The following is a 15,255-nucleotide window of genomic DNA, read 5'->3' as shown; positions in this document are numbered from 1 at the left end:
GGGGGAGATGAGGAGGGTAGGGAACTGACCAGGGCGCACAGAGTGGGAGGGGCATGGCTGGGGGCGTGGATATTAGCGAGGAATATTGGGGGGGAAGGGATACTGACCCGGGGGCGGGGCACTAGAGGGAGGGGCGCTGATGGAGGGTTGAGGCAGGAGCCTCGGCAGGCTGGGACTGGGGGTTGGGGGCCAGAGGAAAGCAAACCTCCCAGGAGTAATGAAGGCAGACGCAGAAGTGCTGACGGCGTCAGAAATGAGAGGCCTCGGAGCTGAGCCCCTTGCACCGGGGCTGCAGGAGGCGGGGGCAGGGTCTCATGGCTTCCTCCTCCCCTCCCTTCCCTTCGGGGTCTGCAGGGAGCAGAGAGGGCGCTGGAGCCCACCAGGGAGCTGGGGTGTCCCGAGCCCAGAGATCTGGGGTCCAGCCAGCGGCAGCGTGGGCAGGGTCTCTCCCAGGGATGCCCTCCTGCTCACCCAGACGCGGGCCTCACCTCGGGGGTCTGCCAACAATCTGGCACCTCCCTTCCATGTCCCACACACGCCACCAAGGCCCGTCTCAGGAAGTTCTCTCCCAGACCTGGTCATCCCCCTCCCTCACTTTAAACCCTTCCATGGCTCCGCATGGCCCTCAGGACAAGTTCAAGCAGTTTCTTTGGCATTTCCAGCCTTTGTCAGTGCCAAGTCCCCTGCCTGGGGACCCAGGACCTTCTCTTCCACTGGCCAGCTCCCCCCTGCCCAGGCAGGGCCCTGGAGGCCCCCCCCCCAGGCTCCTCCACACCAGTCTGGACTCCACCTCTGGGTCCCCAGTAGGGCCCAGTGCACAACAGGGGGAACCAAAGTCCTGCCCTAGTCTGCCTAGGCCTCCCTCTTCCTCCAGGGCGTCTGCTGGGGCAGGCCCCCATGCGGGGGGGGGGGGGTGCAGCAGGGGGCTGGGGTCAGGCAGACAAGGCCTCCTCCCTGTCACTTTCATTACTTTTGGTTTCTGAAGCAATTAGGACATCTCCCCCTCCCCCTGGGGATGTGGGGTAGGGGGGAGGAAATGCATGGCTTCCGGAGCCCTCGGGGGCGCGAGTATCCACGCCAGGACTTAGGGGGGGGCTCATGGGGTATCCCAAACCCAGAGCAGGGAGTCCTGGAGTCACCGCAGCTTTCTGGGGGGCGGAGCCAGTAAGCCCTGTCTGGATCCTGGCCGAAGCACACGGAATACGTGGGGGCCGTGGAAGGGATGTGGGACAGTCTCCACCTGCCCCTGCCCTTTCCAGATAAAACGGGTCCAGCTTCGAAGGCTCCAGGCCCCTCAAAGGCTCTTCCCTGGGAGGCGTCCAAGGCCAGAAGAAGAGACAGAGGTTCAGAGTGGGTAGAGCAGAGCCAGGTGTGAGCCCTCACTGCTGAGGCCTGGGCAGGGAGGGAGGGCGATGGCTGGGTCCTCCCCATACAGTCCCCCGGCCCTACCCCGCCCCAGCCCCCCTCAATAGCAGATTCTGGTTCTGGTCCAGCGAGGATGGGGGGCGTGGCTACCATGAGGAACCTCACTGGAGCAACCCCTGGGGGCCCCCGGGTCCCACAAATGCTGTGGCTCTGGCGGGTGGGAGGCGCCGGGCAGCCCCAGACCGCTCTCTCTGTGCATCTGGGCACTTGCGGGCCTGTCCTGGGGCTGACACCCTGCGGCCCTCCCCACAACACACCTGGTGGGAGGGTCTCCGGGGTCCAGCCGCTCCCCCCCCCCGCCCCCCCGCCCCCAACACTTCTGGCAACACGCTCCCAGCCAGCGTGCGGCACAGGCTCAGACCCCAGCCCTGCGGGAAGCCGACAGCCACCGGTCTTCCTTCTGGACGGCTCTGCCCCCCAGTGCTGTGCAGCCTAGGGCAACTGGCTCCTCCTCTCTGAGCCTCTGGTCCCTCTGCGGCCCACGCCCCTCCCCCACCCTTGCGCACACAGCTGCGCAGCTGCGGCAGTGCCCACTCAGCCTCTGCTCCTCCCCTCTCTGCCTCGGGGACTGGAGCCTGGGGTGGGGGTGCGCATGCTCTCCTGGGAGTCCCCACCCCTTGCCAGGGGCTGCCTCAGTCTCCCCACCTGCCCCTGGCGTCCTAGAGTCCACTGCTACCCTCTGCCCTCCTTTCTCACAGTCCCTCCGGCCAGCGGCCTGGAAGGGGACATGGGCTGGGGGCGGGTACAAGCTTGGGCTGACGTGCTGTGTGATCCTGGGCAGATCGCCCCGCCTCCGTGGGGCCTCGGGCCTCAGTCTTCCCGTCTGTACCAACGGGCCTGGGGCGGTAACAAAGCCCAGCCTCGCAGCAGCTGTGCTGAGTGTCTCCCGCTGGGAGGTGACATGCGGGGTCTGGGGCAGTACACCGTCCCTGGGCGTGGGCTCGAGGCCCTGGAAGGGTGTGGGGAGCCGGCCCCCATGCCCGGGGTGCAGCTGGAGGGGCGGCAGGGGACCAGCCGGCCTGCCTCTCCCTGCGTGTCCAGGCAGGCCCCTCTGCCCTGCCCCTCCCTGCCCCCCATCAGCCGGCCTCTCGGCCCCTACCTGTGCCTGATAAATGCCCGTTGGATCCCTTGGTCCTAATCCCACAAAGGAACGGTTTGCAGGGGACGTGCCGGGCGTAGAGTAGGCTGCGGGGAGGAGAGAGACCGAGAGCCCGTTAGCGGCGGGGCTGTGCAGGAGCGCCCAGAGAGGGTGGCCGCTGCCCAGGGTCACACAGCCGGCCTTCGCACCCAGCGCCGCCGAGCTGCTGCCCTCCCCAGCCGATCCAGGTCACCCCGAAAAGCCCGCGGTCCCGGGCCCCGGGGCTCCACAGGCGGGGGATCTGCTGAGAGGGACGGCACAAGATGAAAGATTCATGATCAGAAACCGCCTGTGAATTATTCAGGGTGCGCCGCCCTGTGCCCGCGGCCTGCAGCCCGTGCGGGGCGCATGAATTATTGAGGGCGCTTTATTTATTAATTTTCCTCTCGGAGGCTGCTCGGGGGAGGCCGGGCATCCGCTGGCCTGCGCATGCGCACAAGCACACACTGGCGTGTGCCCTTTCATTCCCCCCGCCCCCTCCCCGCTAGGTTTTCTCGGCGAGTTCGTAATGCACGACCCAGGGCTGCCCGGGTCCCAGGCGGGACGGTCCCTGGGCGGTACCAGGCAGGGTGGGGTACATGGGAGGCGTGAGGCTCTGGGGAGAGGGCCTGCCGGGGGGAGGGGGCAGGCTGGACTTGCAGGGAAGATCCAGCCGGATGCAGAAGGGGAAGGAGTTCAGGACCCGGGCACAGTCCCGTCTAACCCGCAGTGGCCTGGATCAGGCAAACGGGATTATGAGTCCATTGCACAGACGAGGAAGCAGACACGTGAGGTGGGGACCTCCCAGTGTATTTGCTCTCCACCCTGCGCCTGCCATGGCGTCGACTCTGCTCCCTGATCTGTCCCTTCCACTCGCTCCCCACGGCCCCACAATGGGGTGCTCTGTGACTGTCCCATTTTGCAGCTGAGAAAACAGAGGCTCAGAGAGGGGAGGGCATTTCCCCGAAGACACACAGGGAGTGAGTTGCAGAAACGGGGTTCAGATCCAGCGCCCTGCACCGCACGCAGCCCTTCGGGGAGGCCTGGCTGCACCCGGAGCTGCCCCAGGCCCCGGAAGCCCATGGATGTGGTGGCTCAGGGTGTCCGTGTGGGGACGGGGTGAACGGCCGGCCCCTCCTGCTCAGGTCGGGTGAGGAACCTCATTGCGGGGGGAAGGGAAAAGGCCATTCAGAGGCCGTGTGAGGGCCAGACTGAGGATCTGGGGCTCTGAGACCATCTGCTCAGGGATACCGACCGAGTCGGCCTCACTGGGTGGCTCAGAGGAGGGTGGGCGGCCCCGCAGCCTGCAGGGGGTCCAGGGAGAGGCTGGGTGCAGGACCACCGCTGATGGCCGCACCCTGGGAGTGCATTCTGGGAGCCGATTCCCAGCTGGCGGTGCATGAGGGGCCAGGGAGCTGTCACCTGGGACCACATCCACGGCCCGGAAAGTTCTAGAAGGTGAGGCAGTCAACTCAAGGCCTTCTGGGGTCAAGAGGGGAGCTGTCCCATCTAGAGGCGTGGCCCAGCCTGGGTCACCAGCAGCAGGAGCTGGGCCTGTTTTGGCTGCTTTTTTCCCCCCAAGAGTCTAGAACTCCGCAGTTTTCCCGTGAACGGTCCTAATTCTAAGACAACAACAAAATTCTCATTTTCCACAAACACAAGGCGTTGGGGGCTCCCTGTGCCCCCAGGGCCGCCACCCTGAGGTCTTCGCACTGCCCCCTGCTCGCCGCCCGGAGCAGGGCACTTCCTAGCGGGGAGTGGGCGCGCGGGGACCCCCGCTTCCCCCCTTCCCCGCCTCTCCTGCCGCTCCCTAAGGCTGCCTCTCGCCCACTGGGCCTCCACCTGGGGACCCACCAAGCTCACCAGCACCCGGTGGGCCGGGTCTGCCCCCGGGCGGGGGGGAGGGGCCCTCAGGGACACCCGCCCTGCCACGGGCACCGCGTCCCGAGTGCTTACAGGGCGAGGTCGGCGACGTGCTTCCTCCCTCGGAGGTGGGTTTGGTGGCAGGGGGGAGCGCCAGCCGCGGCAGCCCAGGGGGCGGGGGCGCCAGCATCTGAGCGGAAAGGCAGTGACTGGACATTTTGAGCTGACCACTTCCATTTAACTGGGGGGAACAGAGAGACAGGCGGTTAAGGCGGCCGCGCGTGGGCCCTGCGGTGGGGCGCCTGAGGGCAGCGGGGCCAGGCCATGGCCGGCATGAGTTTGGTGGGTGCCGTGGACGCCCACAGGCCTGCGGCGGCACCGGGGACCCCTCGCCGCCGCCTCAAGCTGCTCTCTTTCCACGAGATGTCACCTCGCCCGAAATCACGCCCGGCCTGAGGGTGCGTCCGCACGCCGCTCCCCACGTTCACGAGTGGCCGCCGCCTCGCCCCCAGCGCCCTGGACCAACAACAGCTTCTGTCAGCGTCTGGCGACCGCGGGCCTGGGCTGCAGCCACAGGACAGGGCTGGGCTCGGGCGCAAAGGGCGTGCTGTCAATTCCGACACCCAGCGGAGCCTCGGTTCCGACCTGGCCCGGCTCCGAGCTCGTCGGACGAGGGAAGGCGGCCCCGCCGCCTGCAAAGCCGCCGGGAACAGAGGCTGCCCGGGACAGCCGGGTGCCATGCCAGGGCCCTGGAAGCCGTCACCTTGGGCCACGTGTGGGCAGGCGGCCCTGGGGCCCAAGTCTCCCCCCTGCAAACTCACCGGTCCAGGCTGCTGGCTGGCCGGGTCACAGGCCAGCGACACGAGATCTTTGAGCGGGTCCTGGGGGTTGAGGTGCGGTGGGTATCGGATGGCCGTGTGCGGGAAGTAGGTGGAGGCCGTCTGGGGCAGGATGGAGGTGGTGGGGAAGTGCAGGGCCGAGGTGGGGTGAGGGCTCCGGGCGATCCCTGTGGAGACGGGAGGTCACCGGAGGCTCCGGCTGGGCTGGGGGGGGGGGGCTCCCTGCATCTCGGTGCCTTCGGTCATAAAAATAAGCGGGACCCAGCGAGCCCCGCCACCGCCCAGCCCTGCGGTCACTCGCAAGCCCAAATTCGATGATTTCCCACCGTAAGCCTGTGGGGTTCTGTTATCACCCCCATTTTGTCTGCTTTTGTTTTTAAAGCGGCTGCTGTGGTGGCTGTCAGAGGTTAAGTCCTCCCCGGCCCCTCCGACCGCACAGCCAGCAGGCCGGACACCCAGGGGAGGGTCTGGCCCCACGGCCTTCCCCCCCAACCCAGGGCCCGGGCAGCTCGTTCCACAAGGGCCCGGTGGTCGGTGCTTTTTTTTTTTTTTTTACAGCAAGGTATAATTTGCATACTGTCAAATTTCCTCTCTTCCAGCACACAGTTCACTGGCTCTTTGCACATCTGGGGACCATGCAACCACTTCTACAATTTCTCAGAGGACGTTTACACCATCCCGAAAACCAACTCTGTCCCCATCACCCCCACCCCCTCCCCCGGCCACCAGGAGCCCCCTCCCATCCGTGGACAACCCTGTTCCGGACGGTCACGCATGTGGACTCCCACCCCGCATGGCCTCGCATGTCGGGTTCCCTCCCGGAGCGTCGTGTGTTCGGGGTCCGTCCGCGTGGCGGCGGGGGAGGGCGCCTCGCTCCTGCCCGCGGCCGAGGGACGTGCCTGCATATTGTTTGCCCGTCTCTCTCTTTCTAAATGATGCGGTGACCTTTAGTGTATTCACTCTGTAATTCTGGAACATTCCCATCACCCCCGAAGATACCTGATCACTTCCTGTCCTCTGTCTCTAGCTCCGGGCACCAAAGAGTAAGTCTTTTTGGCTTTTCAGGCCCCTCGGTCTCTTGGGGCTACTTGACTCTGCTGCTGAAGTCTGAAAACTGTCACAGACGGTGCATAAATGGACGGCCATGGCCGGGCACCAATAAAACTTTATTGACAACAACAGGCAGCCGGGGGCCTGGCTTGCCGACTCCTGGTCCACACCACTGCACCGTTCTTCCGTGCAGCTAAAGTGCCCACATTAGAATGGCGATATGCAAGCCCTCACCACAATTTAGCTCATTTCATCCTAAAGACAGTGCTGGGAGGGGGACGTTTAGGAGCCCCCCTGGTGACAGGTGAGCAAAGGAGAGCCAGGTGCCCCGTGGCTGGCGCAGCCCATGCCCTGTGGTTGCTCGAGTTGGTCTCCCTCGGTCGCGTGTGAGGCCTCTGGTCCGTGTGGCCAGGGGCACCTCTGTATGGCCTGTGTGTCCTGTGTTTCTGTCTCCTTCCATGACCACCCCACCCTGTGGGCTGAGCGTGAGGTAGGGGAGCAGGGTGACGGGCAAGCCCAGACTGTATACCCACTTCCTATACAGACGGGGAAACTGAGGCCCCAGAGCCTGAGCCAGGGCCAGGCGCGCTGTACTATGACCTCATGGGTTTTGTTGCCCGGCATGGGGCTACACTGACAGGACCCGCGGTCAGATGGTGGTGGGCCTTCCCCGCCCGAAGGAGGGGCCTGATCGGAGGGCCCGGCCATCCGCCCTGCCCGGGGCCCACGTGCTCACCGCTGTGCACGGCGATGACAGGCCGGTGGTGCTGGGTGAAGCTGGTGAGGCGGGGGGAGTCCTGGGGAGACGGGCTGTGGAAAGGTGACTTGTCCATCTCTGTCTTCTTCACCGGGGACGAGATGCCTGCAGGGGTGGAGCCAGAGGGTCACAGGTCTGCAGGTGGCCAGAGCCCCTGCCCTCCCTTCTCCCAGCACCTGTGGGCGAGGGGCTGGGGGCCCACTGTCCGGGGCGGGGGGGCAAACCGAGGCTCACAGCTGACACAGGGGCTGCCCGCGGTCACAGGGCCCACGGAACAAGGAGCCTCGTGCCAACAGAGGCCCCTGATGTCACAGCCTCGTCCCTGCCTGCTCTCCTTCCAGAGACACGTAGTCAGCCAGGCTGCCTGTCCTCTGGAAGTACCCGAACCCACAGGGTAGGCAGAGACGATGGGCCGTTTGAAAGCCCTGTTACGCAGGGGTGAGCTGGGAGGAGCCAGAAGAGGGCCTGAGGGGCTCTGCACCTACTGACCTCCTCCTCTCCGGGGTCGGGACACACCCTTCCTCTCGGGGACAGAACACGCACAGCGGTCACACCAGGGCCTGGCGCTCGCTGGCCTGCTGGGATCTCTTGTGTGGACGGCCTCACAGTGGCCCCTGGCTACCCGGGGCGGCGCTGGCCCTCAGGGACCCTGACAGCCCTCTGCTCAGCCCCTGGCACCCTCCTCGATGAGCAACTGAGTGAATGAGATAATGAACTAATGAATGGGGTGATATGGGTGCGCTCAGGAGTCCCTGCTGTCGTGATGGGGACAGGCCACAGCCGTGCTGGGCACGTGCCGGGCCTCAGCACACAGGAGAGGCCCCCCCCATGGCCCTCACCCCTGTCCCCCTCCAGAAGGGGGAGCTGGGGATGAGAGAGGGCAGAGTCCCAGGCCGGCTCCATCCAGGCAACCAGAATCTATGTGAAATGGGGACTGAGGATGGACATGTTTAGAAATACTTTAAAACGTATTTTGGGGGCCCCTGGGGGGCTCAGTTGGTTGAACGTATGACTCCTGATTTCGGCTCAGGTCATGATCCCAGGGTCGGGGGGTCGAGCCCCCAGCTGGGCTCTGTGCTGACTGTGGAGCCTGCTTGGGATTCTCTCTCGCTCGCCCTCTGCCCCTCCCCCACTCACACGCAGGCACTCTCTCAAATTAATCAATCAACCAATTCCAGGTTAAAAAAAATGTTAGACTGAAATGCACCCACCGAGACCCCGTGGAGCTGCGTGTGGTCACTCCCTGTGCAGGCGCCCTGGGCACAGCAGGCCGAGCTGTGTCCCCGCCCCACCCCCCATGCCCCGGGTGCACGTCTGGGAAGAGTGGCCCTGGTGACGGTCACTGCCCTCCTCTGAGGCTTGCTGTCGGAGGGTGCAGGGTCTCCTGCGGTGCCCCCCCCCAGGTCCCCTCAGCCACACTGCTGGGTCCTGCTGGTGGTGATTGTGATCTGGGAACCAGCCCCCCGGGGACACAAAAGCCGTCAACCGCTTTTGCGTCCATGGCGCTGGAAGTGAGGGTGTCTGGGACCTGGTCAGCAGGACCGGGAAGCCTAGCGGCCAAACTTGACCTCCGGAGCCAGAGGCCCAGGCTGTCCCGAGGGGGCCGGAGGAGCTGGTGGGCGGAGGATGGCGAGGGAGGCGAGGTCAGCCCTGCGGGCGTGAGCACAGCCCGGCGACAGGGGGCCCTGGTGGCAATGAGGTTGGGGCCCGCAGATGCTCACTTAGGAGGATTTCCTAGAACAGCCTGTCCTGGATGGAAATAGCCCGGCTGGATCCTGCCCCCTTGCGCATCTCCGCAGGCCCTTCTAGAGCTTCCCGAGATGCAGCCTGGGGGGCCCAGGGCGGGCGGGAGGGAGTGGGGGAGCCTGGCCCTGCAGGAAGGACCCCGAGTGTGATTTCCCGCGTGTGGACATCCGCCCCTTGCCCACCAGACACGCCGGAACGCGCCCACCTGCTCACGACGCGCCGGGATCCCGTCCGGCCCCGGGGTGTGAGCCGCTCCCTTTCCGCCCGGCTCGCACGCTCTGTGTCCCCATCCCAGCACCGCGTCTGTCCCCATCTGGGCACATCCACGCCTGCAGGTCCCCCCGGCTGGTGTCTGCCCCTTGGCTCACCACGTGTGCCCACCCGGGAGCACCGACTCTACCGCGGGAGCGCCCTTGTCTGCGCATGCGCCCCCTGCGCAGGGCCAACTCTAGTCGATGTTGGGGTCTCCATGGCCCCAGGCCACCCCGCCGTGCCGGGAGCACCCTCCCCCCAGCTGTCCTGTCCCCAGGCGGCAGGGCACATCTCGGCCTGCTCCCCCGTCATGCTCATCCGGCCCGTGCGGGGGGTATAGGAGTTACCCCCGTTTCACAGATGTGGAGACTGACGCCTAATGGGAGGTCGCTGACCCAAGGCCACAGAGGCAAGAGGTGGGGGGGCTGTAACTCCACAGGCCTCCCTCTGCACCCCTCCTGCCCTCTGAGTTCTGGAAGAGATGGGGGCACCCCTCCACGTGACGGAGGAGAGAAGGGAGCCACCGCCTTCACCCTGCACACTAACTGCTGGCTGGGGGCCCACCGCCCCCTGCAGGAGTAGCAGGAACAAAGCACTCTGGGAGCGGAGCAGAGGGTGCCCTCTTTCTGGCCTGGGGTAATCAGGGAAGGCCTCGGGAGGAGGTGGCCAGGATGAGAAAAGGCTGCTAACCTGGGCCCAGAGAGGGCAAAGGCTTCAGGCTGGTGTGAGGCCTGGCAGATGGGGGTGACCCGATCCCCCAGGTAAGGGAGTGTAGATGCTGGGAGAGGCGGGTGTCCGGGTGTCCGCTGAGCTCAGCCCTTGTGGCCTGAGTGGAGGAAGGGACAGGGTGCTCTAATCAGCTTAACCCCCTTAATGAGCAGCTAATTGGGGGCTGTCTAGACGGGAAGCTGGAGGAAGCCAGGAGGAGGAGACTGTGGGGGAGGGGGAGGAGCCGATGGGGGGGCAGAGGAAGAGGAGGGGCTGGGGGGAGGGGGGTGCATCTTCCCCACTAGGCTGGGAGCAGCTGCAGGACACAGACCCGCATACAGCTGGGGTCACACTGAGGGTCCCACGGGAGGGAGCGAGTCTGCCATCGCTTGAGGCAACCAATGGAAACCAGAAGGGACAGATCCAGCCCTGAGATCCCGTGTGGCACACCGGAAGGGGGTGTGAGTGTCCCCGTCCTCCTCCCCCGCTGCCGCCGCTTCCCGCTCAGGGCAGGAAGTTCACACCAGGCTCCAGTGACTCTTTCGAACGTTTCCTTCTGTTTAATTTTTTTTTCTCTCTTTTTGAGCTTCCTGAATTGAAAGCTAGGTTTTTGTTTTTGTTTTTTTATTTCCATCCTTTCTCTTTTTCTAATCCATAGACTTAAGGCTATGATTTTTTCCTTCCAGGGCTGCCGTGGCTGCATCACAGAGGCTGCCTTCCACCTCCACACAGGATGCGCCTTATATGTGGCCAGTCTTGTCCATCGCAGCGTTAACGAGAGGCGCTTTCGGGTTCCCAATCATTAAAGGCAGGGCAGAGGTTAAGAGTCTCCCAATATCTGCCCTACCCGCTTCCTTAGTAGCAGAACCCTTGAATTTGAGATGGGCACATACTTGCCAAAAATAAGACTACATTTCCCAGAAGCCCCTGCAGCAGGTGTGGCCATAGGAGAAACTCAGGGGCACAGAGGTAAGCAGAAGAGGCAGGTGCACCTCTGAGAATTATTCTTAAAGGTAAAGGTCATGCCCCGGCTTGACCCTTCTTTCCTGCTGGCTGGAAAGCAGTCATGAAGGCTGGAGCTCCAGCAGGTCTCTTGGGCCATGAGGGGGGAATGAAAACCATATTCACTGGGGGCTCCTGGGTGGCTCAGCTGGGTAAGCACTGGACTCTTGATTTTGGCTCAGGTCATGATTTCACGGTTCATGAGTGCAAGCTGTGCCTCAGACTCAGTGCGGAAAACATGGAGCCCGCTGGGATTCTCTCTCTCTCCCCCCTCTGCCCCCTCTGCTCATGCTTGCGCGAGCGCTCCCTCTCTCTCTCTCAAAATAAATAAACAAACATTTTAAAATGCTCTACATTCACTGGAGCACGAGGCGGGAGCCCAAGCCCCGCTCACCGCACACGCTCGGGGCTGCTGAAGGCTGAATGTTTACTCTGGAGAGAAATGCACTGTCCTTTTGGGGTTTTCTCACAATCAAACATAAAGCTTATTAAATCCAGATCTTTACAGAGGCCAGTGGGGAGCCCACGGAGGGAGAGAAACATAGAGACACTGACCCATAAATTAGAGCCTTCTAGGCAGACGTGTCCTCCCAAAGTTAGGTACCTGGTCTGGGAGCCTCCGGGGCTCAGATTCCACAACCAGACCTGTTGGAGCCCGAGTCACAGACATGGGGATTTCATAAGACCCGAGAGAGGAACTCTCCTGTGGCCCCGGGCACTCCCGTGCCTGACGGCTGCGTTATGCGCCTTCTACGCCTTCCAGCTCCAGGAAAGAAGACTTATCTCATCAATCCCATTTTGAAGCTGAGAAAACTGAGGTTCAGAGAAGTTAAGTCACCTGCCCAAAGTGACACAGCCCACAATGGCAGGGCGGGATTTCGAACCCAGGTGTCTCTGACACTGAAATCTGCCCTCTTAACTGTAATGCTTCCAGTAATCCTGTACGTATGGTCTTCGTATAGACAGACCTTTGTAAGAAAGCTGGTCGTTCAGGAATAAGGAGTGGGGACCAAAGAGCAGGGAACAAAGAAACAAATCCTAAGGTTACTGTTAGGGGAACGCCAAATGTATTCACTCATTGAATCCCCACGACAACCTTAGGTGGGTTGTGCAGGTATTAACTCCATTTTACAGATGAGGAAACGGAGGCTCCGGGAAGAGCGGTCAACAGAGGCCGTACTGGCCGGTGGAGCCGAGTCCACGCTGGCAACCAGTGGATAATGGGGCGGGGGGGACGGACTGGGTTAACCCTTCTGAAGGGGTAAGGGTCTGAACAGAGAGATGTTTCTAAAATCTGGGGCACAGACCCCGCTGAAGATCTCTGCATTTCCAAAGCTGCCCCGCCCAGGACAAGGCAAGCGTGTGGGCCACCCTGAGGGTGACTTCCCCAGCAGCCCCGAGGACAGCTCGCTGGAGGGCAGAAGCTCGGGCTCTCAGGAGGAGAACCGCGGTGGAGACGCGACCCCAAGGAAGGGAGGCCTTCGGGGGAGGCCGTTGGGGAGCCAGCGCGCCCCGGAGGGCCGCCTGTGCCAATGCCGCCCCTACAGAACAAGACCCGTTCTGGGGAGGGCCCTGTGAAGGCAGACGACAGACAGACCAGCCTCTGTCCCCGAAAAAGGACGCTCAGAGAAAAGCAACGGGGCTCCGGGAGACCTGGGATCGCGTGGAGGCCGAGCCCGTGGAGACAGACGGGAATCTCGTAACATCAGGGGGACCCTGGTGACGGGCCATTCTACAGCTCGGGACCCTCTAGCGGGGACCCTCTAGATTGCGGCATAGGGCGGACCCCGGGAAGAGGAGCGCTGCCGATCAGAAGCGCCACCGAGTCCAGGTCGCAGGTCGGGACCCTCCCCCCTCCGGGGATGGGGCTGCACCGGGCGGATGGTAAGAAAGCCTCGGGAGGGACCGTTTCCGCCCTCCCTGGCCCGAACGGAACCGAGAAGCTCAGGGAGCGGGAGTCCGGACTCCCAGCGGCGAGCAAGCCGCGCGACTACAACTCCCAGGAGGCTCCGCAGCTCTAGCCCCAGGGCTTCCCGCTCCCGGGCGCCCGCGCAGTGCCTGCCGGAATATGTAGTTCCCGCCACGGCAACCCCGGCCCGAGGCCCGCTCCGCCCCCATTGCTAGCCCCACCTCCTTCCATGTCCTCCGTCCAGTTGCGGCTGCTACTCGTAGGAGAGCTAGGCGAGGTGTAGTAATCGCCGCCGGGGCTCGTGTCCACGTCTTCCTCCATCGAGCCCGATTTGTGCCGCTTGCTCCTAAAGGGTGAGGGAAGGAGAGCGGGCCGGTTACCACGGCGACGCGAAGGTGTAGGGCAGTTTGGGCCGACTTCCGGTCCATAGGGGGCAGGGCGGGGAGGGTGCTATCGCGAGAACTTCGAGGTTCCCGTGGACCTTCAGCCGGTTCTGGGAGTACCTGTCTCAAGCTGCCCATTGCTCGGATGGAACGCCTGGGGCCAGTGGCCGAGAGCAGCTCGGCCGAGCGCAGACGGCCGGCTGGGGGGCTGCGCACTAAAACCCTGGATAAACACTTGGCCTATCGTAAACCTCAGAACAACCTCGTAGGACTATGATCCCATTTTACAGATGTAGAAATCCACGCAAACAATGTGACCACCTCAAGGTTACCCAGTGTATCTGTGCAAGAACCAGTGTCTCTATTCTCATGGAGCCTCAAGGGCTGGGCTCCTAGGACTCAAGGCTGCGGGAATGCTGGGTGGAGTATCAAGGCTGCAGAAAGCAGCACTTGGGGCTGGGTTTTGAAGGATAAGTAGGAGTTTGCCACGTGAACCCTGAAAACAGGCATTCCAGGGAGAGGAGTGAACCAGCTGGGGTCAGATGGAGGTGGGGGGGGAGGTTCAAGGCCCAGAGGCAGGGACTAGGGCACATACCCGCTGGAGGAAGTGCTCGGTAGCGTCCTTCTCATGCCTGTGCTGGCTGGATTCAGGTCATATGCCAGGTGTCCCTGCAGCTCTCCCAGGGAGAAGTTGGGTCCTGTTCCAGTCACCACGGGGGCTGCAGAGGGTGAGAGAGAGCAGAGTGAGACAGGGCGCAAGGTCTGGGGCTGCAGTTTGCCCTGGAGGGGTGGGGAGAGCCATCTGGGGACTGGGGAACTCCGTCCCCTAACTGGCCTGGTTCCTAATGTCCTCGTTCTATGGGTCAGAAGACCGAAGCCAGCAAGAGAGGCCAACCTCACACTGTGAGGCAGAGGCATAGCCAGAGCTGGTGGCCAAGCTGCCCAGCACTCCGTGAGGCCAGGCTCTGCTGAGCTGGGCAGGGACGATCCCTGGACTGGAATCCAGATGGCGGCGTCTGGGGAGTGGGTGGGTCCCCAGCAGGCACATTAGGAAGGTAAGGGAACAGGAGGCGGGGGGGGGGGGGCTACATACTGCCCTTCCTAGGAACCTTAGAGTAGGGCAGGGTGATGTCCCTGAGCCTCTTCCTCAGAGTCCCCACCCCAAAGCCCCCTCTCCCTCTCCAGTGCCCCTCCCCTGTGAGAGCCCCTCCCCTCCCCACATCCCAGCACAGGGTGGGCGGGGACACTCACTCCGGGACACTTGGATGAGCTCGGTGACACTGAACACACCGGAGGTGACGAAGCTCTCCTGGAAGTCGGTGGTGTCTGGAACAGGGAGAAAATGGGACTCTCTGGGTCTGTTTCCTTCCTCGACACCTTGGCTACCCAGACTCCGGGGGCTGATCAGTCACCCCGTCCACCCCCCGCAGCCCTGCGGCAAGATGGGAGGGGAGGCGGGACAGGGATCAAATCTCAGCTGGGCTGCCACTTCGTATATGATCTTGGCAAGTCCCCTCTGGCCCATGAGCCTCCGTGCTCCCTAATCTCCAGTATGGGGGCCACGCACCCTGCCGTGGGGGGGGGGAGTGTGTGGCTGAGTATGAATCATCTGGCCGGAAGGGCTGGCTTGCTCCTTTCGCATCACTCGTTAGCGCACGCCATTCTGCAGCTCCTTCTCCGTCCCCGTCCCCTCTGGGAGCTCTGTGCTCATGGGGATGTCTGTGTGCCCAGGTCCCCCAGGGTCTCTAGTACCCAGTCCAGAGCCTGGCACACAGCAGGGACTCAGAATCACAGGCTGAATGGAAGGTCCACCTGCGGCAGTTAAAATCCCTAATGTCCACAGACCCAGGTGTGCCTAATGTCAAAGGAAGAGGGACCCTCCTCTCTGCTCTCTGGTCTAAGGTGGTTGAGACCCATTGAATGGATTTGGAAACAGGTTTGGCTCCGAGAGGGCAGGGGCCCTGGCTGACCCTGGGCGGCTGTTAGCTGGCCTCTCCCGCACTTCCCCCCTAGGAGGTCCTCACGGGCAGAACCCGTTTACTGAACAAGCATTTACGAGCGCCTCCGGTGTCCCGTTCTGAGCTGGGCACTGGGGACACTGGGAACTAGAGACACACAAGTGGCCGCCTTCCGGGGACTCCCAATCCAGTGTGGGCACGGGACGCCACGGAACGTCAGCGAGTCTAAAACACTTGTACATGAAC

At 63.2% G+C, this 15,255-nt stretch overlaps 1 protein-coding gene across 3 annotated transcripts in view; it reads right to left on the bottom strand.

Annotated features, from left to right (window-relative positions):
• Nucleotides 1-15,255, bottom strand: part of NFIC (nuclear factor I C) — a 56,155-nt gene that overhangs the window by 1,794 nt on the left and 39,106 nt on the right. The window contains exons 4-10 of one of the 3 annotated variants that reach the window (XM_029916410.1): nt 14,303-14,377; nt 13,647-13,770; nt 12,890-13,014; nt 7,031-7,156; nt 5,227-5,411; nt 4,499-4,646; nt 2,525-2,610 (exon numbers count right to left, since the gene is read on the bottom strand). In XM_029916410.1, the coding sequence (XP_029772270.1) occupies nt 2,525-2,610; nt 4,499-4,646; nt 5,227-5,411; nt 7,031-7,156; nt 12,890-13,014; nt 13,647-13,770; nt 14,303-14,377 (869 nt within the window). The remainder of the gene's footprint in view (nt 1-2,524; nt 2,611-4,498; nt 4,647-5,226; nt 5,412-7,030; nt 7,157-12,889; nt 13,015-13,646; nt 13,771-14,302; nt 14,378-15,255) is intronic. The other 2 variants (XM_029916411.1, XM_029916412.1) reach the window with 2 other exon arrangements.

This window comes from Suricata suricatta, chromosome 12 (assembly GCF_006229205.1).
Source record: "Suricata suricatta isolate VVHF042 chromosome 12, meerkat_22Aug2017_6uvM2_HiC, whole genome shotgun sequence".
In the NCBI taxonomy this organism is placed as follows: Eukaryota; Metazoa; Chordata; class Mammalia; order Carnivora; family Herpestidae; genus Suricata; species Suricata suricatta.
The sequence above is the reverse complement of the archived record's forward strand: the minus strand, read 5'-3'. Positions and strand labels throughout refer to the sequence as shown.